The 26,984-nt window shown below is 46.2% G+C and overlaps 1 protein-coding gene across 1 annotated transcript in view; it reads right to left on the reverse strand.

The window, feature by feature from the left end:
* NMNAT2 (nicotinamide nucleotide adenylyltransferase 2) overlaps positions 1–26,984 on the reverse strand; it is a 261,763-nt gene that overhangs the window by 32,129 nt on the left and 202,650 nt on the right. The window contains exons 2-7 of the mRNA XM_007937665.2: positions 17,451–17,539; positions 15,840–15,907; positions 12,391–12,469; positions 7,632–7,758; positions 4,798–4,878; positions 3,120–3,164 (exon numbers count right to left, since the gene is read on the reverse strand). Coding sequence (XP_007935856.1) covers positions 3,120–3,164; positions 4,798–4,878; positions 7,632–7,758; positions 12,391–12,469; positions 15,840–15,907; positions 17,451–17,539 — 489 coding nt within the window. The remainder of the gene's footprint in view (positions 1–3,119; positions 3,165–4,797; positions 4,879–7,631; positions 7,759–12,390; positions 12,470–15,839; positions 15,908–17,450; positions 17,540–26,984) is intronic.

Here is a 26,984-nt window from a genome sequence, read left to right on the forward strand (position 1 = left end):
AGAAGAAACACCTGGCTATCTACTTAAAAAAAAAAAAAAAATCAGTCATCAAAAACCTTACAAGGCACATTTCTACTCTGACACACATGGCATCGCCATGAATCAGAGTGGACTCCACAGCAACTAATTGTGTTTTGTTTTTAAACCACTCACAAAGCTGTGGTGAAATGACGTAAGTGAAAGTACTGTGCACTGTCCACATGTGGATCAGCATTGCCCTGTCTGTAGGAGGGGATACTCCCTCAGTTGGCACAGGGGATGCCCTAACACTCCGGCCCTGACTGCTAGGAAGACAAATAAGGTCATATAGCCACAATAAATTCTCTCTGGAACAAGGAGAGAGAGAGAGAGAGAGAGAAGTGTACACCGGGGTACAATTTACAAGTGTAAAGACTGCTCTGAGCTCTGCGGTTAAGAAGACTGCCAGGGCATAGAGGTTCCTGGCCAGGTGTAGAAACTGCAGGGAAATGCGCATGCAGGGCTCCTACTGAGGCCCTGGCAGTTCTACTCTGTCTTAGAGGGTCACTATGAGTTGGAATCCACTCATCAGCAGTGGGTTTTGGGAAACTTACCCAAATCAAACCCACTATCATCAAGTTGATTCCAAATCATAGCAACCCCATAAGACAGAGCAGAATTGCCCCACAGGATTTCTAAGGCTGTCAATCTTTACAGAAGCAGACTGCCTCATCTTTCTCCCAAGGAATGGGTGATGGGTTCAAACTACAGACCTTTTAAGCTAAGTGCTTTAACCACTGCACCACCAAAGCTCCTTAATACTAACTTTTGCCAGAAGTGGATTTGAACCCATGCCTCCAAGGGAGACTGTGACCTGAACACAGCACCTTAGACCACTGGCCATCCTGACACATTGGGTAAGATTAGGTTATCTGATTTTTAGAAAGGTGGTATGTAACAAGTGACTCACAATATTCCTGAAAACTTTACAGTGGGTTCTGGTGAACTGGTGTGAGCTGACTCGAGCTTCCTGCTGAGCCTCAGGGCAGAGGAGGATGCCCAGAGCATCCCCCGGACACTGCACATCATGCCCGCTGGGCCCCCTGGCAAGCCTGATGCTCAGAAGCAACCCCACATCTTCCCAAGCACATGGCAGGAGGCTCTGACCTCCAGTCCTTAGAAGACAGGAACACAAGGAGGGGACCCCTGCAGTATCTTTATTATTACTGTGACCTGGGTGAAAGTTTACAGAGCCAATTCATTTTCCATACAGCAGTTCATACACATTTTGTTTCATGACACTGACTGCAATTCCCCATAATGTAACCCTTGTCCCATTTCCTCCCTGTAGTTACCTCTTCCCTGTGTCCTTCTTTCCTATGTAGTATTGCCCCCTGAGCTGTCTCCCTGTGCAAATACTGCTCTTCGGTTCTCCCACAATTGATCGTTCTAAGGCGTGTGTGTACCTGATGTAAATGTTCACCCTATATACTTGTCTATTGTTTGGGTGGAAGCCAAGGGGTGAGTTCAATTCCAGACCTGAAGCGTAACGAGGCGCCATAGTCTCGGGGCTTTCACCAGGCTCTATCAGACCAGTAAGCCTGGTTTTGTTTTTTTTCTTTTTGATTTTGAGTTTTGTTCCATTTGTTCTCCCACTCTATCCAGGATTTCCTGGGGGACCCCTGGAATATCTTTTCAGCTGGAAGTGGAAGATTGAGGATGTTTACCAGACACTAGGCTGCCTCTCATCTTAGAGAACCCAGCATTCCCGTTGTCACACACCTTCCTTATCACCTGGTACCTATGTCAACCCCAGCCCTCAACACCATTCTGGCATCTGTCTGTCCTTTCTGAGCTCAGACACTTGTGTCTTCCATTTTCCACCTCTTCTGGACCCTTAGAAAGATTTCAGTTTTCTGAGTTGCCTAGAACGTAGCATATGTACATGAGCCAGTTGGCTCTTTCCCCTCCTGACCACTCTGTGTGACTGAAATGGAGTGCTATTTCCCCCACCCTGGTACCTGGATGGGGATTGGTAGACTGAATTACCCCCAACAATTTTCCCCACCCTGGTTAAAAGAGATAATTAGATAAGACCCCACCGGGGAATAAGTAAACTGGATTATCCCCAGCTATTTTCCCACCGGGGCAGATGGAGTATTCAGTTCCTTAAACAACTGAATGGAAAATATTCCTTCCTGCAGATGATAGACTGTGCTAAAAGTATTTTAGAAATAACTTGTAAATTAACTCCGGCCAGGGACAATAGAAATGTTTTAGAAACAACTTGTAAATGAACTCTGGCCCAAAGACATAAGGGAACAAAAGTTAATTGCTGACCCTCTCTCCTCTACCCAAGCCCCTATCAGCTGATAAGAAGAAACTAGTGACTCATCCATCACCCATTTCACTTTCAAGCCCCAAATTCCTCAACCTTTTCTGAATATGCACAACTCCCTCTCCTGAAACCTACAAAAACTGTGTTTCAATGGCATCTCCGGGAGTTAAGATCTGGATACTAACTACCCCTAACTCCTTGCACTGCTGCTTTGCAATAAATAATTTTCTCTCCTCTCAATCTCAGTGTGTAAACTGTTTTGGCCTGACCGTGCACAGGGCAGGGACTTGCATTTGGTCCAGTAACATGACCACCCGGCAGCTCGCACTGGCCTGCTCCAGCCTTGGGCTGATTCCAGCCCTGACACCAACCATGGAATGGCTCAGCCTCAGCCAGCGCTGCACTGGAGGTCATGGAGGAGGCATTCTCTCAGCCCTCCTCTCTCCTCCTCTACCTTCAAGCCCTGAAAGCCTCTGATAAGAAAGGCAGAGCAGTGCCACCGACTCCTGTGCAGTGTCTGTGGGTGAAAGAAGAGGCTCTGACTGGCACTGAAACTCAGCTTTCACGTCTTTTAGATGAGGGAGAGGAGGCTCTGAAGGGAAACTTGCCAACAGATTCAGTCCTATCTCCTGGGAACTGGATTAAGGCCAATTGGGAGATGTTAAAGGGGAGATGCCCAAGAATATAATCTTAGCTTGGGAAAAATTCTTCTGAGATTAGACCCTGCTGCAAACACAACTCAGTATTTCTAAGCCTCTCCCTCTCCCTCTTGGGTGGAAACAGGCAGCTGCAAATGGTGCCCAGCTCTCCCAGCCCCACTCACCGATCTCCTCGTACCGCATCACTGTGCCCAGGTTGGCGTTCTCATCTAGGAAGGAGAGAGGGGACACAGCAGCATTAGGAACCAGCTTTCTCATCCTAGTACAGTAACCCAGTATGTGGTCAGCCTGAGGGCATCCTTTACAGGAGTGCGCAGGATGGGTGGAGTGGGTGGGAGTTGAGCTTACCTTCCCACAGGGTGTCTGAGTAAAGTGAATTAAAAAAAAAAAAAAAATCGCCATCTAGTTGATTCCAGCTCATAGCAACCCCCTGAGAGTTTCCAAGGCTGTAAATCTTCACAGAAGCCGACTGCTTCATCTTTCTTCCATGGAGCAGGTGTTGGATTCAAATCACCAACCTTTCGTTAGCAGCCAAAAATGCCTTACTGCAGCACCACCAGAGCTCCAAGTAGAGTGAATAACCCAAACCAAACCCACTGCCATTGAGTCAATTCTGACTCATAGTGACCCCCATTGGGTTTCTGAGGTGGTAAATCTTTACCTAACTAGATTGCCCAATCTTCTTTCTGTGGAGTGACTGGTGGGTTTGAACCACCAACCTTCTGGTTAGTAGTAAGATGTCTTAGGCACTGTGCCACCAATAGGGAGCATAAAATGGAGAGACAGTTGATGCCCCACACTCAAGGGGCAAGACTATTTCACATTTCTGGGACTTTCAGGACTAAAGAAGCTTGATGGGGAGCTAATGGTGTACCTACCCCCCCCCCACTCCCCCACACATAGGTATTCATGGAAGTGTCCTCTCTTTCTGTATCGTAAGGAGATAAGATGATTGATAAGATGCTTCTCAGGGTTGCCTAGGACTTAGCTTACATGCACAGGTCAGCCTGCTCCTTTCCCTCCTGACAACCCTCAAAACCTAGGGTGACAGCTTTCAGAGTCACAAAGTGGCCCTCTCTCCTCAGGAGTGACCTGGCTTACAGGACAAGCAGAGCTGAGGATACTGTGATTGTTCACATGGGGGTATGCAGCAGGAACCACAGGAAGATGTGACAGAGGCTTTAGGTGTGCTCTCACATGACTAATGCCTTTGGGGGTAGGCAGGTACACCAGGATGTGCGCACACAAAACCATAGAGATGCTCTCTTGGTCCCAGGCCTGCCTTCCTCCTCGAGCATCCTTTCAGTTCCTCTTCAAGATTCCTGAAATTGGAGATCTCAGAAATGGCAAAAAACAGCCCCCAAAGAATTACAGGAATGAGATGCAGGTCTACAGCTCTTTTTTGGAGTTAACTTTGGCCTTTGCAAGGAGAAAGAGCCCCAGGGACTCTGATATCCTCAGCCATATTGGGTCCTTGGGGAGCAGTGGAGCAGAGGGAATGAAGGAAAGAGCTTGTGGGGGACTTAGCCTCTCTGCAGAAGCACAGATGCTCTCAGAGCTGGCAGGGCCTCAGGGAGGACTCTGGGCCCCACTGAGACTGGTGGTGGGGGGTGAGCACTGCCTCAAGGAGGGGAGAGGACTCCCAGGCAGCCCCATGCCCTCTAGACTCCCACCCCGGCTTGGCACTGCCGGTCTGTTGACATTCCTGTGTCCTCTGGCCTCTCTCCATTATTGCTCTATAAATAGTCATCTCACAACAGGTACTTCGGGGGTATTTACTAAATGAATGCAGGAAGGAGGAAAAGGAAAAAGAATTGAGAAATAAAATGCATGCTCACTTACCCACGAAGGTGAAGCGTTCTACCGGTGGGCGGACACAGCAGATCCGGCTTAGGCTCTCGCCCACCTTCCCCAAGATTTTGGCTGTGGGAGAGAATGGAGAGTGAGACAGACAGAGACAGAGGGAGAGGACCACTCACAACTTACTCTCGTGCCGCCCAGCATTAAGGTTGCTTTAAAACAACGGGGCAGCCCTGGAGGGGCAGGGGTTGGCTAGTGGAAGGCAGAAGAGGGTCAAGTGAAAGAATGGAAAAATGACTGCAAAAATTCCTTTTTCGCATTCGCAGTCCAAGGCGTAAGTGTCTTGAGCCATAGACTGGAATCTATTTTCTGGTTATGTTTATTATATTGTAGAAAAATGAGGAACAATACAAAAGTATAAAGTAGAAAATAAGAAACATCCATAGCCCCACTCTTAGAGATAACCACTGCTAACGTATAGATAGGATCTCTGGTAGTGTAGTGCTTAAGGCACTTGACTGCTAACCAGAAGGCTGGCGGTTCAAACCCACCAGCCATTCCTCAGAAGGAAGGTTGGGCAATCTACTTCCATAGTGATACCGCCTCAGAAACCCAAAGAGAGGTCGCTATGAGTCGGGTCCGACTTGATGGCAAATAACAACAACAACAACGTATAGATAGGTATATTATTTCTCTTCTTCCTTTCCTTTTTTGATGTGTATTTTGTCGGTATGTCTACATAACATAAATTGGATCATATCATTCTATATTTAAAGGGCATGCATCCCTGGTTGCTTTTTTTCCTTTTTGTATCATAAGCATTTCCCCCTGGGTTTGGCCTAACTCCGTCCTCAGTCACTCCCACCACTGAACAGTAATACCCAGATCCCAGGAGACTCAGCCTGTGGCAAAGTACACGCTTGGAAAATTTTCTGCTGGGCTAAAGCATTCTTCCCCATGCAGATGGTCTTTAGAATAATCAGGCATCCTATTTTGGCTGAGAGGGATCCAGTTTTCAATTATCTCTCTGGGCTCAATCCAGAAAATGTTTCCCCATGTGCAGCTGTGTGCAAACTGAAATTCTGAAACTTCTTTGTAAATTTTCCTGTTTATAATCAATCATATAATAACTGATGGTCTATGCTTGAAAAGTAGCATTCCTTCTGCTGGGATTTGTCTCTTGGAATTGGCCTGGAAAAACATGTTAGAAAGAACCTTGGATTTTGGAGTCAGACGGTCCTTGATATGAATTCTGGCTCTTCTACTTTTGAGCTGTGTGACCTTAGACAAATCACTTACCTTCTCTGAATTTCTAATTGTAAATGGAAACATAAAGTCTGTTAGGCAGAAGCATGGCTGGCCAGGTGGGTGAATGAGCCGGAGGGAATTATAAGAACTGGTCAAGCAATGAGGCGCCTGACCAGAGCCCATACCAAACCCCAGCACGTAACTCTTGCTTATGAAAGACCCCAGCACGTAACCCTTGCTTACGAAAGACCCCAGCACCTGACTCTTACTCACGAAAGCCCCCAACCATTTCCTGCCCACTATGTTAATGAAGTGCTTCAACTCTGCTTCCTACCCCCATGCTAATAGGGTACTTTAACCTTATTGGTCCCTGTAACACATACCCTGCTCTCACTCCGGTCCTCTAAGAACCAGGAAGAAAATCACTCTAAAAAACCCTTTCTTTCATCTGGGCAGCGCGACTTCTCTGGCCCCTCTCAGGGACCTGTAAACCTCTCCTGGGAGCGCAGAATAAAAACTTCTCTTTAACCCCACTTTTGTGCGTCCTCTTCTCCTTACTGCGACCTTACAAAGTCTACATCATAGAATTACTGTATTAAGTGAGAACGCTTCAGCACTGAGTACCATATGGGCACTACAGTACGACAAAAAAAAAAAAAAAGAAAAAGAAATCCATTGCCATCTAGTTGATTCTAACTCATAGCAACCCACATTGGGTTTCCAAGGTAGGAAATCTTTACAGAAGTAGATTGCCTCATCTTCCCTTTGTGGAGAAGTTGTTGGGTTAGAACAACTGGTTTAGTCAAATGCCTTAGGCACTGTACCACCAGAGCTCCTTTTTACAGTACTTGTTGTTGTTGTTATGTGCCGTCCAGTCGGACCCGACTCATAGCGACCCCTCCTTGGGTTTCCGAGGCAGTATCACTATGGAAGTAGACTGCACTATCTTCCTTCCGAGCAGTGGCTAGTGGGTTGAACCACCAGCCTTCTGTTTAGCAGTCAAGTGTCTTAGCCACTATGCTACCAGAGCTCCTTATTATAGTACTAGGTGTTCTATAAGTGTTGGTGGCCCCTGCTTTCTGTCACTGGGGGCTCTAGAAACAAACTGCCTGAGTTTGACTCCTGACCCAGCCACTTCTGGGCTGTGTGCCATTGGATAAACTCTTTACCTCCTTGGTAGAGGTAGAGAAAAATACTCCCTTTTGTACTTACAATTCCCAGTGAAGCCAATTATATTGCTACTGAAATGCAGAAGAATATGAACCACCATTCCTGTATCTTTCTTCCTCTGTGTCTTCCTTTCCTTCTCCTTCCTTCTTTTCCTCCCTCTCCCATCCTCCTGTTCCTCTGTCTCCCCCTCCCTCTCTCGTATGACTATTCCTCTCTGAAACTCTCTATCAAGTGTTCTCAAAGTGTGTGTGGTCCCCAGACCATTGGCGTTTGGTGGCAGCAGCAGCAGCAGCAGCAGCAGCAGCAGCAGCAGCAGCATCACCTTGCTATAAATGCAAATTTTACCCCACCCCCATCCCTAGTGAATCAAATTCTGGGGGTAGGGCCCAACAATCTGCATTTTATCAAGCCCTCCAGGTGATTTTCATGCACACTGGGTTCTACACATGTTCCCCTACCTGCAGTGGGCTTGGCAGGCACATTGTTGTTCTGGTAAATGGGCTGGGGGGTTTCATGCTGGGGCTGTCCGATCACAGGTGTCATGGAAGGTGTGTTGACATTGGAGAGGATGCAGCCAGTCACCCGCTAGGAAAAGGGAGAAGTTCAGAGTCAGTGTGTTAGCCAAGTGACATAAGGAAAGTCTCTCTTAGTTATTTCCAAATGCTTATCTGCTTGTCCATCGTGGTGAGGTCAGCTAAAGCTGAGGAAATGCACTGGGGGTAGATGTTAGACCAGCTCCATCATGTGGTCACTAGGCTAGCAAGAGGCAGGGTCATTCCATGGGAAAAGTGTGGGCTATGGTGTCATGCAGATCTGGGCCCAAATTCTAGTTCTGCCCCCTCTGGCTTTGTGACCTTGGACAGTTACTTAAACCTCTGTTGAAGCTGCCTTTCTGGGTGTGGGTAGATGTCATGAGTAAGCCAGTGCAAAGTGCCTATCAGAAGGACTGGCAAACGGCAGCAACTTAGTTGTAACCTTCTGTGGTCATGAATACCTGCCCTCCCTGCCTCCTTCAGAGGCCGCATATGAGATAGTGTCTGTGAAAGGGTTCTGTGAGTTTGGGGAAGGTCATGTAAACATCACCACCTATAGCCTCTCAAGTGCAAAGCTGACTTGGCAAGAGAGCGAGTGCCAGGCACAGCAGCACACTGTGTCTTGGGGGGGGGGGTGGTGTGTGTGTATGCCTGAGATTCCTGAGTCCCGCTCCAGAGTGAAGGCACATTCCAGGGCCAAACAGGGAAATTCTATATGCATTATCCATTGTCCTGTGTTATCTGGCCCGCTGCTGAGAACACAGCATTCTTCACAGCTGACCCAGAACCAACCCACACTTGCTCTCAGTGAGTGGGAGAGTAGCTACTGGACCACAGAGAAACAGAGGACAAATGTTCAATCTGTTTGGCTTCACAAGGGCCATTGCTCTTTCAAGGTCCCTTCCCAGAGAGCCAGCCTCTCTGGAGTAATGGGACCCACCACTCATCCCTGCTCACCACCCATTCTGGATTGTGGAGCTCTGCTGCCACAGGACCCCATGCCCCAGAGCTGGGTTGACCCTCTAAAGAGCCCACAGACCATCTTGCAGGCAGAGGAGTATGTGTGCCTGGGAAGAGCAGGCTTCATGGGGTAACCTGTCACTTCAGTACTACTCCTGGCAGGAGGGGAACATAGCAGCATCCAATCAGATCTGGGAGCCAGCTGAGCCGGGCACCATAGAATCAGCCCACTTCATTGGCTTCTCTGCCCACCTGCAGTTGGTGGGGAGGAAGGGGCAGTCTGCTTCTTTCTTATTATCATTTCACCTCCAGAAAAAAAACATGCCACACTCCCATCTAATAGCTGGTTTGGTAGTAGAGGAATTTCTTCCTTCCAACTACTTTCCTCTTGACACATCATTAGTACCATTTGACTTGTTTTACCTGCGAGAAGAAAATAGCTGGCCATATGCCTGCTTCTGCCCTCATCAGCCCTCCATGTGCTTTCATGTTCTCAGAGGGCTTTCCAAACATAGCCCTGAGTCACCTACTAGGCCACATGTCTATCTCTCCAGTCCTGCTCTCAGTGCCAGGAGACCTGGGCTGACATAAGGAGTGGGGAGGCCAGGAGCTATTAAGAGTCAGCTCCAAACCCTCACACCAAGGCAAGGGGCCATTGTGACCTACATTCTCCCACAGCCTCTGCCTGTCACAGCAGCAGCTGCATTTCCTGACCAAGCTTCTCATGCCTCCTGAGTGACAGAAGGAGGGCCCAGGAAGCCCAGGCATTTGGAGAGCCAGTTGCCAACTTGCTGTCGAGCTGACTCTGACTCATGGTGAACATATGTGCGTTAGAGTAGAACTGTGCTCCACAATGTTTTCAATGGCTGATTTTTCAGACGTAGATCACCAGGCTTTTCTTCTCTGGCTGGACTTGAACTTCCAACCTTTCAGTTAGCAGGCAAGCATGTTAATTGTACCACTGTGATGTTATGCCTGGTACATCCAGGGCTTGGACATGCCTGGATGGTCCATGGCTTCTGCTTTCCATCTTGGAGCTGAAGGCAGGTGTGGCAGCTCCCAGGTTGAGCTGAGACACCAGAGTTTGATCTCTCCTGTTCTAACTCTTCTCTTTTTCACACAAACAGATCTCATGACCATTTTGTTTCTCATCTCCTTCCTATTCAAGAGGCCCCGCCCTACTTCTGCCATATTAGATTACAGTCCTACCTGGGGACAAACTACAGTGTGGAGTCCAAGCTCTTTCCCCTAACTGAGCTCATGCTTTTCTGCCTTTCTTCTTATCTTCACTATCTACAGACCTGCTCTCTTAATTAGTCTCCCAAGATAATTGTGGCCCTGGAAGGATGTCCGGAAGAGGAATTTGTGTGGTAGCCTAGCTATCAAGTCAGAGAGGGAGAATATTTGGTTAGTGGACTTAAAAGGCCTGTGTTTGCCATGTTACCTAAGCTTGGGCAAAGGGACAGTGAGTGCACGCACACGTGCACATGTGTGTGTGTGTGTGTGCTCATGCGCACAAATCACTGAACCAATCCAGAGACCCCTTCTGCTTGCAGGAGGGAAAGGGGAAGAGGTTGGCACATGGTGAAGGTCTCTCCCATAGCCTTTCAACAAATGTCCATCAGAACCCAGAAAGAGTAAAGGAAGAAGACTGGGTCATATGTTGGAACAGATCCAAGACATGGAATTGAAAGACTTCAGTGAACCAGCTGAATGAGGTTAGACAACTCACTTAACCTCTCTGAGTCTATGTCTTCATTCTGCAAAACAGTGACAACAGCTCCGTCCTGTATCACAAGTGGCTAAACATGCTATGCAAACTCTAAGATCCTATGTAGTAGTCATTAATGCTGCTCACCTATATTGCTAGCTCACGGGTACATGGTAGGATTGCACTTCTCCATCCACTTTGAAGTATGGTCATGGGACTTGCTTTGGCCAACAAACATGAATAGAAGTAGCATGAACGACTTGCAGGCAGAAACTTGAAATGCCAATTCATGCTTCGCCACGGTCTCTTTCCCCTGCCACGATGGCCAGGGAAACAGATGTCATGAAGAATCATCAGTAGAGGAGTACTGTTCCCCCGATGATTCCCAGATGCCATGCAGTTTGAAAAATAAGCTTGTTTTAAGCCACTCAGATGTTGAGTTTGTTACCACAGCCTATCTTAGCCTATCCTGACTGATATTCAGCTTTATATAGCAAGATGGGAGTTCTACTATTACTGCTGTTGTTGAGGTCAGCACAGAGAGCAAGTCAGTGCCACTACATGTTAGAGTCTTTTCAACTAGTAACCAGTTGGCATGGTCTCCCCATGTGCGCAGAGCAGAACTGCTCCATAAGGTCTTCAATGTCTGTGTCCATTCAGAAGCAGATCACCAGGTCTTTCTTCCAAGGTGCCTCTGGATGGGTTCGAACTGCCAACCTTTCAGTTGGCAGATGACTGCTTAACAGTTTATGCCACCCAGGGAAACCCTAGAGTCCTTTCAAGGAGACCAGAAAAGACTCTGGATGTGTGTGAAGTGTTCTGAAAGCAGAAGGAAGGGAAACCAGCTTTCTTGGCTTCCATGGGTAAAGGAATTCAATTGATTAAGCAACAGCTGGCTGGTCCTGCCTTTCTCTCTTGTTTTATGCCCAGGATGGTCTGGAGACCTCAATCTCCATGTCAATTAAAATAAAGAACTACTGCTTGGTTGTTGGAGTGTGGGGTGGTCAAGGGCTGCTCGTAGCTCCCCAAGATGTTTCTGACAGGTCCTCAGTTGGCAAGAACTCAGATGGAACAGGGCTCACCCTGCGTCAGAATAACACCAGTTTGATTATTATTTAGGGTTGGGAGAGGGCTCTGCACCAGGTCAGTGGAGGAGAAGGATTTATTGTTTCTTGTGTTGGTTGTCAGGCTTCTTGCTATCACTGCTTTCCACCTTATCCCTGTGGTTGTCGATGGGTTGGTATTGATCTGTGTTGAGTGTTCTCTTTAGACTCTAACCAGTGCTACTGGCTGTGTGGAGCCCCTTCAACCCTGGCAACCAGCAGTCAGTCTCTGCTGCCAAGACGCAACCCCCAGGCCCTGGACAGAAACACAGAGGCAGTTGGGAGTTCTCACCTAATATGTTCACTACACATTCACTGCTTGGGTAAGTTGGCCCAACTCTCCATGCTTCCTTTCCCCATTAATAAAACAGAGGTCAGCATATCATGTGCCTTCAAGGCTAATAATGTGGGAGGAATGAGTGGGAATGACCATCCATGGCTGACAGGTATGAGTGCTTCAGTAGCAGTATCCTCATGCCAGAGTAAGGGGACTTGTTGGCCCCGTAACAGGTAGAATGGCCAGGTTGCTTGTACCTCTCCTCTCTTCTATTTTTCCTTGCCCGGTCTCTTCCTTTCTTTACTTTCTGGAAACCTAAGACTGTGATCTTCTTTATCCTACCTTGAACTTGCTACCAAAAGATAAAAGCTGCCCCGGGTCATATCCAGCAGCAACACACCAACAGGGAGGCCACGTTAGAGGAGAAAGGCTCTGGTGCTACTCCAGGTTCCTAATTCACTGCCTTCCTCAGTGCTGCTCATGGGCTGGTCTCCCTCAGCTGGCTGAGAAATAGGAAACTGAAACCAGATCAGTAGGCCAGCAGCCTTCTTTCCAGGCCTGGCCTGGCTCTGCAGGCGAGCCAGCCCCTTCACCCCAGTGGTCCACTCACCCCTCAGCCACAGCCCTGCTCACCTTCATGAGGTCCCGATGATGTTCCAACACACTGCAGGTTGTCTGCCAGGTGTCCTGATAGCACTCCCATGGGTCTACCCTGAACATAAACAGAAAGAAGTATCCCTTGGTGCCCATCCTCACACACTCTTCCCTTACCAAGACCTGCTTATACAGGGTGCTTAGATCTTGACTCAGACAAAACGTATATAAAATGAGAGCAGTAGGGTTTAGGCTTGTGAGACTGGACACAGGCATCTGTCTGGGTTTAATCCCAGGCCCAGGACATTCCAGCTGTGTGACTTTGGGAAAGTAAATGTGATCACTCAGTACCTCAGTTTCCCAATCTACAAAATGGGAATCACAACAGTAACTACCTTATAGGATTAGTAGAAAGGATCAATTAGTTTTATACGCAAAATGCATAATACAGGGTCCTGGTCTTATTCTTACCTGCAAACGGGAATTCTGCTCTGGACCTTAACGGATTGTGATAAGGTTAAAGGAGTCAGGCCCTCATTAAGTGGTGGCTGCATTTTACTTCCCAGACTGTAAGCATCGGGGACTCAGCCCCTGTTGGCCTTCCTGTGCAGCAGGGTGTCTTGTGGGCATGGAGTGGGAGTGTGGCGGTTAGATGGGAAGGTAAGACCAGCCAAGCCCTCCTGCACACTACACTGTGTTGTGAAGTGAACACAATCCAGCCCCAGACTCATCCAGCACTCAAGCTTATTTGCCAACTTAATGAGCTGCTAAATTGGGAGACTTCTCATTTTCTTGGCAATTGAGCATTCCCTGCCCATCCCGAAGGAAGATACACCTAAGGCGCCCAGAGATAAGATCTCACCAATTGAAAACCCTTAGAGAGCCAGCTTACCCTGAGCCTGATGCCCTCGACCCCCGACACCCCCTCCCCAGCCCGAAACACACACATGTGCCTGGAGATGGGCAGACCCCTGACCAGGCTAAGTAGGGCTCCCCAAGACCATGTTCAGCTCACATCTCTAGAGCTCTGAATCTCCCTAGTGATCTCAGTCTGCAGGAGGCACTCAGTAAATGTTTGCTGAATGGATGAGGGAATTACTACAGATTCATCTATGCAGTCACAGCCTCCTGCCCAGTGTCTTCCCTGTGGGACTGATTTTCCCCAGTAGCCCACAAGTGACAAAGTTGAGAGGCCTCATTTCTAATCCTGACCTGGCCACAGATAGATGTACCACCATTCATTCTCATGTTCATTGACTTCTCTGGGCCTGTTTCTCAGCTGAGAAGGGCAAGCATCTCTCTACCTAACCTGTATCTGGGGGAGATGAGAAAGTGTATAAAAGGCCTGTGCTCCTCACACAAGTGGTTGCACACAAGCAGCTAGCATCACTGTGTAATTACTATTCTCTGTCTTCTTCACTGCTCCTATTTTCCCCAGCCCATCTCTTCCCAGCTAACTCTCTGCCTCCCTTACTCTAAGGTCAGCTTCCCATGATTCTCCTTCTGTTATAGAAACCTCTAGGTACTGCTTATTTTGCTATGGGGGGAAATTACGGCATAAATGATGTGCCATTATTTTTATTTAAAAAAAAGTCATCCTCTCATGCAAATTATAACTGTAGGATCTTTGGGGAATGTAATTAGCATAATTAGTGGGAGCTTGCTTTAATTACACCCCAAGCTCAGCAGATAATCCAATAGGGATAGTCGAGTCTACCATCTTAGCGGGAGGGCTGTGTGAGGGACCATTGGGCAGGAAAGGCAGAGTGTGGTAAAGGGCTATGCTGTCTGTCCTAGAGTCAGCGTGGGGCTATTAGGGAACTAGGAATGGGAAGTAGCCAAAGCCAGGGAACATTCCCTGAAAGATGGTGGGAGTGAGGATGGAGAGGCATTTCATATTTCTGGCCATGCTTCACCCCAAACCCAATGGTGTTTTTGGAAGCTTCAAGGAATCACCCCAGGATCCAAAGGTGCCAAAACACACAAAACACTCAAATCCCTTCTTCAATTTACTGGGTCCTATTTTGTTGTTGTTAGGTGCTGTCAAGTTGGTTTTGACTTGCATTGACCCTATGACGGTAGAATTGCCACAGGGTTTTCTAGGCTGTAATCTTCTTTGTGTGTGTGTGTGTGATTTGGGTGAAGATTTATAGTGCAAGTTCACTTTCCATACAGCAGTTCACATACACTTTGTCTCATGACATTGACCACAATTTACCACAATGCAACAGCTCCCTCCCACTTCCTCCCCATAGTTACCTCTTCCCAGTGTCCATTCACTCTTACCCCCTGAGCTGTCTCCCTGTGCATAAGCAACCCTTCTTTCTCCCATGATTGTTCTCTCCAAAGAGTATATCTACCTCAGATAAATGTTCAACTCATATGCCTGTCTTTTGTTTGGCTGGAAACCACAGGTGTGGGTTCAATTCCAGACCTAAAGGGCAGCTAGGGACCGTAGTCTCAGTGGTTCCACCAGGCTCTATGGGACTAACAAACCTGGTCCCCCCCCCCTTTTTTTTTCTCCAAATGATTTTGAGTTTTGTTCCACACTGTTCTTCCTCTCTATCAAGGATCTCCTACATAGATTCCCCTTCCAAGGGGATAACAGTGGTAGCCAGGCACCATGTAGTTCTTCTGGTCTCATAGTTGTATAGGTTGCAGAGCAGATGGTGTACCACTCATCAGGACTAATTGTTTCCATGAATTTTGGTTTTCTTCATTCTTCTTTGCTCTGGATGAGGAGAGACCCATTGTTGCATCTAGATGGCAGCTTGCTAGCTTTTAAGATCCCAGTTGCTACTCACCAAAGTAGGAGGTGGAACAATGTTTTATATAGTATGTTATGCCAATTGAGCTTGATGTCCCCTGCGACTATGGTCCCAAGCCCATAGGTTCAACTACTCGGTCCCTCTGGGTAGCTGGCTGTGACCAAGCAGTGACCACAACCTTGCCCCTTGTCAGCTCTACTATACACCTGGGAATTCAGATCATACAAATACACTTATAGGACCATTGTCTGCCAACCCTATACATGGTCTTGGATACACTCCCCACTTCATAGACATACTTAATAGTTTAGCCTGTCCACCCATCCATCCACTCGCATACCCAGTTTTAGGCTGTAATCTTTAAAGGAGCAGATTGCCATGTCTTTCTCCCACAGAGCTACTGGGTGGGTTCAAACCACCAGTCTTCCAGTTAGCAGCCAAATGTTTGAAAATTGTGTCACCAGGGTTCTTTACTAGGCCCTATAGCTTGGTTTTCACATGGGTTTGCTGTGATTTGGTGCTGACTTGACAGCACCTAACAACATAGCTTGGTTAAAAATAATGTTAGCAGTTGGGCCCCTCCTGAAGGTCCCACACCCTCCTTCTTTAGCACCAGGATTGCTACCGGGACTCTTCCTCTTTCCCACCCCACCACCACCAAATACTGGGCACTCTACCTTATCCCCATTGTCTTCAGTGGCAGCACGAGGCCAGCCCTACCTGATCCAGTCGGAATTCTGGACTGCCAGCTGACACATGATGAGACGATGCCTGCTCGACACAAGGCCCTGGGAGGCAACAGAACAATCAATAGGAGGCTCCCTCCCTTCCCCACAGGGCCCCTGAAACGCTATCCCAAGCTAACCCTTTATAAAAACACAGCCAGTTTTCACTGATGAGAGGGAATGAGGGGGTGTGATCCTTAAGGAGATTGTCCATCTGCTGGACAGACAAGAACAGGGTGGCAGAGGGGAAAAGAAGGGAATGAAAGGTGTGTGGAGTGTGCCACCTTCAACAGGCCAATAGATGAGTCTCCATTTATGAAGTATCCAGTGTGTGTCTATCTGTTGGATGCTGGGTGATGTAAATGGTTAACATGCTCTGGTGCTAACTAAAAGTTTGGAGGTGTTTATAAAATAAATGTGTGCACAGCACACCAGCGAGCACAAAGAAGCTCTGATGGTGTAGTGCCTAATGCACTTAACTGCTAACCAGAGGCTTGGCAGTTCAAACCCACCAGCCACTCTGTGGAAGGAAGATGGGGCAATCTACTTCTGAAAAGATTTATTGCCTTGGAAACCCAGTGGGGGTCGCTGTGAGTCAGAATGGACTTGACAGTGGGTTTAATTTTTGGTTTTCATCCAGCACATAGATGAGACTGAACTCAGCAAATGTTGCCTTGTCTTACAGCTCAGTCTGGATGGTTAGGTGACTTCCTCCAGAGCCTATCGAGTTGCATTTGTGGGAGGAAGGAGGGATGACTGGTAGTGTTCTAGATTTTCTAGGGCCTGTGGTAGGGATGGAAAGGCAGGAGAGTGAATTTTAAATCAAACTATAAGAGCCATAGACTTTTTTCCACTAAAATCCTGGGAAAGAATTGCCCAGAGCAGCTTAACCCATAACCAGTAGCCAATTTGGCATCAGGGCCAATTTGCACACAGCAGGTGTGCCTGCTCCTCTTTTAATGAGCTCTGATGGGGGCCTGGTGCTGGGAGCAGATGCCTCCTCCTGGGCGAGTGTTGGCGCCTGGTCCTCCCAGCTGCTGCTCTAACACTCGTTCCGTCAAGTCTACTGGAGTCTAGAGATGGGAAGGAATGGGTGTGTTATGCCAGAGGAACTATAAATTTAGACAAGGGAAGCTGAAGGCAGAGAATAAACTCAGTTCGACCCCCTGCTGATAATTTGCATTTCTGCCTCCACCTCCCAAATACTGAATTTACGTTTTAACAAGATTCTCACGTATACTTAAGAATCATCTGGTAAGAGAAAGTGGGAAGAGTGCTGTTACATAGAGGGGATTGCAACGAACATCACGAAACAAAATGTGTATAAATTGTTGAATGGAAAATGAATTTGCTCTGTAAACTTTCACCAAAACTACAATGAAAAATTCACCAAAAAAAAAAAAAAAAAGAACAAAGAATCACCTGGGAATCTATAAGAATCACCTGATGATCTTGTTAAAATGTAGATTTTGATACCGTATAATGGGTAGAAATGCAAACTCTGGCAATGCAAACTCTGGGTGGGGTGGGGGGTTGAAAGGGAATGAACCAATGAACTGGTTCACGTCCTGGCTGGAGGAGGAGAGGGGCAAAGGAAAGAACCCACCTGTTTTCCATAGGAGTCGTGGACAGGAGAGACAATCCCACCAATCACAATAAACCTTCCAGTCTTGTGCAGATAATCCCTGGCTCTTTCTAATTCAGAGAAGAAAATGACATATTACAAAATGAAAGGTGTAGATTAAAGGTGATAATGAAAATCAATAGGTTTCATTCTGTAAGGGTAAGGTTTATTTCCCATCCTGCTTGCCTTTTAAGTAGAAAGTGCCAACTTTCAAAGCATAACATTAGAGATTCAAAAGGTTATGGAACCATATTTCAGCCTCCAAAGCAAACAGATTTAGAAGTCAAGGTGATTAAGCCAGTTGTAAAGGTCCTTTGTTGGCCAAGCCCCGAGTAGCTCAGAGGGGTTTAATACAAGCACCAATTTAAGAGCCATTAGAGCCACAGGATTGGAATTTATCCTATTATCACTTACAGAAATTCTAATGTGGAAGCATAGTTCTGTTTTATTTTTTAAAAAGCCTCCTTATAATATGAAAGGTATGCTGATTGCCTCATTTAGTTACTAAGAAGAGAAAAACCACCAAAACAAATTAAAAAGAGCTTGCATATAATTGGGAGCTCAGATGGTGCGGTTCAAACCCGCTAGCAGCTCCTCTGAAGGAAGATAGAGCAATCTACTTCTGTTCAAGATTTACCACCCAGGCAACCATTCAGGGTAGCTGTGGGAGCTCTGGTAGCATGGTGCCTAAGGCACTTGACTGCTAACCAGAAGGCTGGTGGTTCAATCCCACCGGCCACTCCTTGGAAGGAAGATGGGGCAATCTACTTCCGTAGTGATACTGCCTCGGAAACCCAAGGAGGGATCGCTATGAGTTGGACTATGAGTCGGGTCCAACTCAAGGGCACACAACAACATGAATCCAAATTGACTGGATGGCAGTGAATTTGGGTTTGTTTGGTTTTCCATATAATTAAGGAGAATTAACAATCAGCCATGAAAACCACCATCATCATTACAGTTGGTTAAGAAACCCAAGGAGGGGTCACTATGAATCGGACTCGACAGCAACGGGGTGTTTTTTTTTTTTTTCCTTTTTTGTATAGTTTTGTCTTTTCCAGAATGTCATATAGTTAGAACCATATAGTATGTAGCCTTTTCAGACTGGCTTCTTTCACTTTAGCAAAAAACATTTAAGGTTCTTCCTTGTATTTTTCTAGCTTGGTAGTTCATTTCTTTTTAGCACAAATACTCCACTTGTGGATTTACAAAATGTGGATTTTTTGTTTATCCACCTATTGAACAGTATCTTGGTTGCTTCCAGTTTTTGGTGATTATGAATAAAGCAGCTATAAATATTCCTGTGTAGAATTTTGTATGGACACACATTTACAACTTAATAGGGTGAATTCCTAGGAATGCAGTTAGTTGCTGAATTGCACAATAAGAATGTGTCTAGCTTTGTAACAAACTGTCAAACTGTCTTCCAAAGTGTTTGTTCTGTTTTGCATTCCCAGCAGCAATGAATGCTCTCTATCCTTATCAGCATGCAGTATTGTCAATTTTTTAGATTTTAGTCATTCTAATATTTGCTTTTAAAAAGAGTGGTATTACTCCACTCTTACTTTGAGGCCAAGGACATGTAGAAGGCCTTCTTTAGCTGTCAAAACCAAAACCATTTGGATATCTGTTCTCTTGGCCCATCTTCCTCAGGATCGTTGGCATCTGGTTCTTGGTCACTTCACAGACCCTCTGCTGCAACAGCTGGGTCCTTATTATCCTCCCTGTTCCTGAAGAATGTCCTCTCCTTTCTGCCCACTTACTTGAGCATCTCATTTGCAGCATCCAGCATTCCTGCTCTGTCCAACATCCCTCTCCTCAGCACTTCCTGCTCTACTAGTGTGCTAGGCATCCAACAACAACAAAGCCCCCAAACCAAGCCAGTTGCTGTCAAATTGATACTAACTCATAGCAACCCATGCGTGCAGAGTAGCACTGTTCCATGGGGTTTTCAAAGCTATGACCTCCTGGAAGCCGATCTCTAGGTCTCCCTCCTGAGGTGCCTATGAGTGGGTTCGAACCCCCAACCTTTCAGTTAGTAGTTGAGTGCTTAAACATTTGTACCACTCAAAGATGCTTCCCAGATATGATGCAGTGAATTCCGTGGTGTGGCTCTCCTAGCCATGGTCCTTGTGACTCCCACCAGAAAACTGGGTGGAACAATGGAGATGCAAGGTACTTGTGGTCCACCGAGGGGATTAGATAGCTTGTGAGTAATGTAAATATAGTCCATGGCCCCCATGGGGATGGGACCCTGCAAATAAGGTGTATAGAATTCTAATGTGGGGATTGGTTAGTTTTGTCCTTCTGCTGGGCTAAAAATGAGCCCTCCTAGAGGCAGAAGGGGTGATCTCAGTGTCATCAAGAGAGAAGAACTGGAGGTGGAGTGGAGTGCATCCTTGGTCCTGAGATCCTTGCACTGGACCTCCTTGGCAGAGAGATGGCAGAAATGACAGGCTGAAGAGACCGACTGAGATGACTGGCTGAGGAACAAGAGGCATGAAACAGAGCTGCAGGTTGCTGACCCACTGAGCAAGAAAGCTGAGTGCCTTTGAGCAGAAGACTTGTTGGTAGAGTGGGGTGCACCTAGGTAATCTATCGGCAGAGCGAAAAGAGCTCAGAATATGTCGCTCTTCAGCTCAACAGTCTTTAGTGGTTCCTTATCATTGATTCAATGGTTCTCACACTTTAGAATCACCTGAGAAGACTTGGTTAAAAACGCAGAATTTTAAGTCCCAACCCTACAGATGCTGATTTGTTTACTCTTAACTAGAGCCCAGGAATCTGCATTTCAATAACTTCCCCTGGTGAGTCTGCTGCAAGTGGTCCACAGAATACACTTTCAGCAAAAAAAACATCTGGGATAAAGGTTGTACTCTTTGACTTGGTTTTCAGTCCCCACCCTCCAAGCTTGGTTCTAGCTTACTTAGCTCATCCCTACCTTTGCCATGCCCACAGTCCAACCACAGTGGTTGACTAAACCACCTGGTGAGCATGCTGATGTTGTACAATTTGTGGGTATTTGCTGCAACCCATCACTCTGCTTCAGGAGCACTCCCTCTTTCTGTCTACATTCTGTCAAGGCCAGACTCAAATTATACCTCCAACAAAAAGCCATTCCCATCTCCTGCAGGGAAAATTAATCTATTCTAGTTTATACATGGAAGGAAATTTTCTTTGTTGGTTACCAGGGGTAGGAGGGCAGGGGAGGGAACACTGTTAGATAGGTAGAGACAAGTATTGATTTGGGTGAAGAAGAGGGCAATGTACCAAATGTGAGTGATCAACATGGTGGCTTTGAGAAGAAGAAGATATAGAAAGCTCCATGAGAGGTATAGACAACAAAGATGAACCCTTTTGCATATACAGAATTGTGTTGTCCGTGAAGGCAAACATTGATATACAGGTGGATAGACAGGTAGACAGGCTGAATTATTAGGTATGTCTATGCATGGGGGAGTGTGCCCATGACCATGTATAGGGTTGGTAGACAATGATTCTACACGTGTATTTGTATGTTTTGTAAGAATTTCCAGGTCTGTAGTAGAGCTGACAAGGGACAAGGTTGTAGTCACTCTTGGCCACAGGCAGCTGTGGGCTCTGGACCATGATCGCAAGGGATATCAAGCTCAATTGGCATAATATACTACACAAAAACACTTCCACATCCTACTTTCACAAGTAGCGACTGGGATCTTAAAAGCTTGCAAGTGGCCATCTAGATGCAACAATGGGTCTCTCCTTGTCCAGAGCAAAGAATGAAGAAAACTAAAGACACATGGAAACAATGACGTGTTTCCATGTAACTACAGTCCAAGCGACTGGTACACAATGCAATCCTCGGTCTATACGACTATGAGACCAGAAGAACTAGATAGTGCCCAGCTACCACTGTCAATCACTTGGAGGAGGAGTATCTGTGTAGGAGATCCTGGAGAGAATGGGAGAACAATGTGGAACAAAACTCAAAATCATAAAAAAAAGGACCAAGTTTGCTGGTCTGATAGAGCCTAATGGAACCACTCAGACTATGGCCCCTAGCTGCCCTTCAGGTCTGGAATTGAACCCACTCCTGTGGCTTCCAGACAAACAAAAGACAGGCATATGAGCTGAACATTTACATTAGGTAGATACACTCCTCGGAGAGATCAATCATGGGTGAATAGAAGGGCTGCGTATGCACAGGGAGACAGCTGGGGGGCAAGAGTGCACAGGAGGGAAGGACACAGAGAAGAAGTAACTATGGGGAGGAAGTGGGAAGGGAGCTGTTGCATTGTGGGAAATTGTAGTCAATGTCATGAGACACAGTGTATGTGAGCTGCTGTATGGAAAGTGATTTGCTCTGTATACTTTCACCCAAATCACAATAAAAATAATAGTAAAAAAAAAAAATTAATCTCTCTTGTTCTTTTTTCTCCTTGACCTTAGTATCTGAATTATATCATAGTTTGTTCAAATTACAGGGTGCCACCCATTAGTAGGTTGTGACCAGCTTTTTATTGAAATTTGCAAATACTTTGCTAGAATAGAAGACATTAGGAGATATTAGAGTGTATTGTTAGAGTAAGGGGATTTTTGTTTGAGTTAAATGTGTGTGTATCATATCATATAAAATGTACCTTACTATGAGCTGTAGTAAAAATTAAAAAAAAAAAAAGTAATAATAACAACAGCAGTGAAAATCTATAGCACTCTTCCCAATTTGCCTCATTAGAGCCATCAGTATAGTCTTCTGTTTCCTCATTATCATAAATCTTTGTATAATAATAACTAAAGCCACCTTTACTCTCATATCCCTCTAAGATCCATCATGGTATTCTGTGCTCAGTAAACATTTAGTGAGTTGGATCAAACTGGATGATCACATTTATCCTTCTTCTGAAATTAACTTTTCCAGATCACTTGTCCTTCAGGTTCTGGGGTTGGAGCTCTACTGTGAGGCAGTAAACTTTGGGGCATTACCAGGGAAGGGGGCCCTCATCTTGGGCAGAGAAAAGAGTACTCATCTTCTAATGCAACATGGTTCCTTAGAGCAATTAATTCCCACTAGAAATTCTGGAGTGTGATCTGAGGAACAGAGTGGCTGGCACTCTAGATTGAGATGGACCAGTAGAAGGACACCCTAGAGGGGCAAGAGTAGGCCTGGCAGTTCGTGTAAGCCTCTGCTGCTCAATAAATAAGGCACAATGCTGGGCTCTTAGGAAGCCTTTGACTTGGGTGACAGACTAGACCACATTTGGATCACAGATGTTTTCTTATGCCCACACTGTGTTTTGAAAGGCAATGGAAACAGTCAAGGCTATCTGAACTATAAGCAGCTGCATGCAAATAATGTTATACCAGAGTGCTTCATATATGCATACTGATTGCACACATCCTTTAGCTGTACATCTGGGACCTCTTATCTATAGCCACTTGTGCCTTGGTGGCACAACTGTTGAAGCACTTGGCTGCTAATCAAAAGGGCAGCTGTTTGAAATCTCCAGCAGCTCCATAGGAGAAAGTTGTGGCAGTCTACTTCCATAAAGATTTATAGCCTTGGAAACCCTACGGGATAGTTCTACTCTCCTATAGGGTTGCTATGAGTTGGAATTAACTTGATAGCAGTGATTTTGTTTTGTTTTCAATCTATAGCAAAATTCTTGGCTTTGAGGAACAGGAGCTAGGGCACAAACCTTCAGAAACAATTTATGGTGCAAAATAAGGCATAGGGGTATCATCCTCTGACCTCTTTCAACCTCATGTGGGGGAAATAGTCACCATCAAAAGCTCAAGGCTTATTCCTATGAGGTTTGATAATTTGTTGCAATGGCCACACATGACTCACAAATAATACTCATGATTATGGGGTTTATTAGGGAAGTAACAGGTTATAATTTTTGGTTCAGGAACACTTAAGATACAGTTCTTTCATCAGGACAGTCTCCCCTTTGCTATGCCCTCAGACATGCCTCTCTAGTCCTTGGCCTCTCGGCCTGCCCTCTGTGAAGGAGTCCTGATGGTACACTGGCTGCTAACTGAAAGGTCAACAGTTTGAGCCTACTCGTGGTTTCTCAGGAAAAAAGACCAGGTGATGTGCTCCCATAAAGATTACAGCCTGGGAAACCCTATGGGGCCATCCTATTCTGTTTTATAGAATTGTTATGAGTTGGAATCAACTTGACGGCACACACAACTAAAACAGGTGGAGCAGCCCCTGAAATGTTAGGGTACTATAAAGAAGCTCTACTTCCTCCTCAATCTATCACCACCTCTATCTTGCATGACAAGGATGTTCCTGGACACTGGCAGGGAGCCCACTGGCAGAGCTGTAGCGTGGGCCCTGGAATTTTACTTCATGCCAAGCTTCCCAAATTGTGGTCTATTTTTGTCCATCAGCTCTGCTCCAGGGAAGGAGCCAAATTGCTGTTAACATTTTATACTCAAGTCTGACCCCCCCCCTTTACATTTGGTCTTCTCTCTTTGCCCCTATTTCCATGGAAGAGGGGCCCAAGGCCAGCAGTTGCATTGTATGTCCTTCCCTTGGCACCCTGTGATTGATGACACCATGCCTCAAGGCCCTGGTGGCATAGTGGTTAAGCACTTGGCTGCTAATCAAAAGGCTGGCAGTTCAAACCTACCAACCACTTCAAGGGAGAAAGATGTCTCTGTAAAGTCTGCCTCTGTGAAAATTTACAATCTTGGAAACCCTATGGGGCAGTTCTACACTGTCCTACTCATAGGGTCACTATGAGTCTGAATCAACTTGATGGCAGTAGGTTTGTGTGTGTGTGTGTGTGTGTGTGTGTTATTTTTCTTTTAACTATCTTCAAGTAGTCCTTAGTAGTGCAAATAAATACTCAACTACTAACTAAAAGTTTGGTGGTTTGAACCCACTCAGAGACACCTCAGAAGAAAGTCCTGGCATTCAACTTCTGAAAGATCACACAGCCTTCAAAACTCTATGGAGCATAGGTCTACTTTGCAACACAAGGGGTTGCTGTTAATCTGAATCTATTTGACAGCAACTTGTTTAGTTACTATGTTCAAGGCACTGCGCCAGGTACTATAAGGGACACTGAGGAGTAAAAGTCAAAATCCCATGTCCAAGGAACTTAGGTTTTTGATGGAGCAGCACAATATACACTTGGTTTAGACTATAGATTCCAAAATGAGTGGCAGGGACATTTAGTGCATTAGGGCTCTGGGATAGGAGTGATCACATGGTATGGGGTGGCCTGGTGTGACAATTAAGGTTGTGTGTGAACTTGGCTGGACCGTGATTCCAAGTGGGTTAAGCAGTTGCAATACAATCACCTCCATGATGAGATGTTCTACAAGCAGACAGTTGAAAGGAAGTTTCCTCAGGGGTGTGGCCTGCTTCCAATATATGTATGGACATCCTGGGAACACTCTTTGGCTTTCTGCTGGATCTGGATCTTGCATCTAGCTCATCATCATCTCTGGTCCTTGGAACTGAACCAGTGGCCTTCTGTATAGCCTGTTCATTTTGGGATTGTTGCCTTCAGTGAGCCAACAATCTGCTATTTTACCTGTTGATCTTGAATTCGTCATCCACCAAAACCAGCAGCCTGCTATACTGCCTGCTGACCTTGGGTTCATCTGCCCTTGCAGCTGCATGAATGAAGAAAAGCCTCCAGCTTGACATATGACCCATGAATTTGGGACTTGTCATCCTCATAACTGTGTGAGCCGTTTCCCTGAGATATATTTCTCTCTCTCGCTCTCTCTCGCTCTCAAAGCTTCACTAGTTTTGCTTCTCTAGAGAACCCAGCCTAAGACACCTGGCACTCTTTCCTAGAACAAATGAGGCTTAAGCTGGTCCTGAGAACAGAAAAGGTGAGGAAGACACTCCAGGGAGGCAAAGCATTGTGCACAGATGAACTGAGCCAGGAATTGAGTCTCTCAGTTCTACTGAAGGCTCCGTTTTTTCACTTCTTTTCCTTGAAAAGCAATGAGCCCATTTTCATTGGTTGCCACCAAGGATGTCTCACCCTCCCCACACAATCTGGAGCACTTTTTTTGATCTTTGTCTAGTCCCAGATCTTCTAGCCCCAGTCTCATTAGTTTGGGAAGCAGGCAGCTGGTAATCATACTCTCCTGGCTGGATGATGACTGTGCCAGGCTTCCCACTCTAAGCTGTCTGGCTTAAGCCTTAAAAAGTTTTCAGATGAGATTCCTATTTGAGTCTGAAATAAGTAGGAAAAGGCAGGTTTGTTCCTGATGTTTGAGCCACAGGTGGCCCATGGGAACCCACTGTGTCATCCCTGGGCACTATTAACTGAGCTGTTTGCGGCCTCCAATAAACATAAATTGGGAAGAAACCTTTGGCACCCTACTTCTGAAAAATCAGCCAATGAAAATCCTGTGGATCACAACTGTCCAATCCTGATGTGCATGGGGTCACCAAGTCAGGGTCGACTGGACAGCAGCTAACAACAATAACAACTTATGGATTCACTCTCTACCGGGAGCAATTATCTCTGGTCTTCCTTCAGCTAAGGAGCTCTGGTAGCACAGTGCCTAAGGCATCTGACTACTAACCAGAAGTTAAACCCACCAGCCACTCCACAGAAGCAAGACTGGACAATCTACTTCTGTAAAGATTTACCACCTCAGAAACTCAATGGGGGTCGCTATGAGTCGGAATTGACTCAGTGGCAATGTTGTTGTTATGTGCTGTTGAATTGGACCCAACTCATAGCGACCCCTCCTTGGGTTTCCAAGGCAGTATCATTATGGAAGTAGATGGCTCAACCTTCCTGCTGAGGAGTGGCTGATGGGTTTGAACTGCTGACATTCTGGTTAGCAGTCAAGTCCTTAGGCACTATACTACCAGAGCTCCCAATGGCATCGTTTTTTGTTTTTTTTTTCCTTCAGCTGCGCAGCCCCGCCCCTGGCTGGTCATCTACAAATGCCAGAGCAACTGGGGCAAAGGATGGGGATACCCCAGCATAATGGCTTCTCCCTCACTTCCCTCCCTTCCCCCTTAGCTACAGGAGAAACAATGAAATAAGAAGCATCTTGAGCTTACAAGGCCACAATAGCTTGTATTCCTTCACAGTGAAGGACATCCACTTAGTCCTGTTTCTCTGACTCAGGGAGCCGTAAGGTGGCAGTTACATTTCCTGAGGGGATCATAGGTATCCAGATGTGTTATGTTCTCCTCAATCTCTGTGGGTGGTAGCTAACCTACAGGAGGGGTGGGCTGGGCCAGTATGTACACGAGGATGAGGCTCAGGTACCTAACAGACTTATGCACTACAATCCTTGAGAAGCCCTACTGAAGCCATAGAATCCAGTTCTCTTGACCACCTGGCCCTCCCACCAGTGCCCTTCACTACCATTGCACCCTCCTCAAAACAAAACAAAACAAAAAAACACAAAACACCAACCAAACCAATTGCCATCAAGTTGAATCCAATTCATGGCAACTCCATGTGTGTTATTGTATAACTGTGCTCCACAGGGTTTTCAATGGCGGAATTTTCAGAAGGAGATTGCCAGACCACTCTT

This window comes from Orycteropus afer, unplaced genomic scaffold, assembly GCF_000298275.1.
Source record: "Orycteropus afer afer isolate SDZICR_OR568_19922 unplaced genomic scaffold, OryAfe1.0 scaffold00043, whole genome shotgun sequence".
NCBI lineage: Eukaryota > Metazoa > Chordata > Mammalia > Tubulidentata > Orycteropodidae > Orycteropus > Orycteropus afer.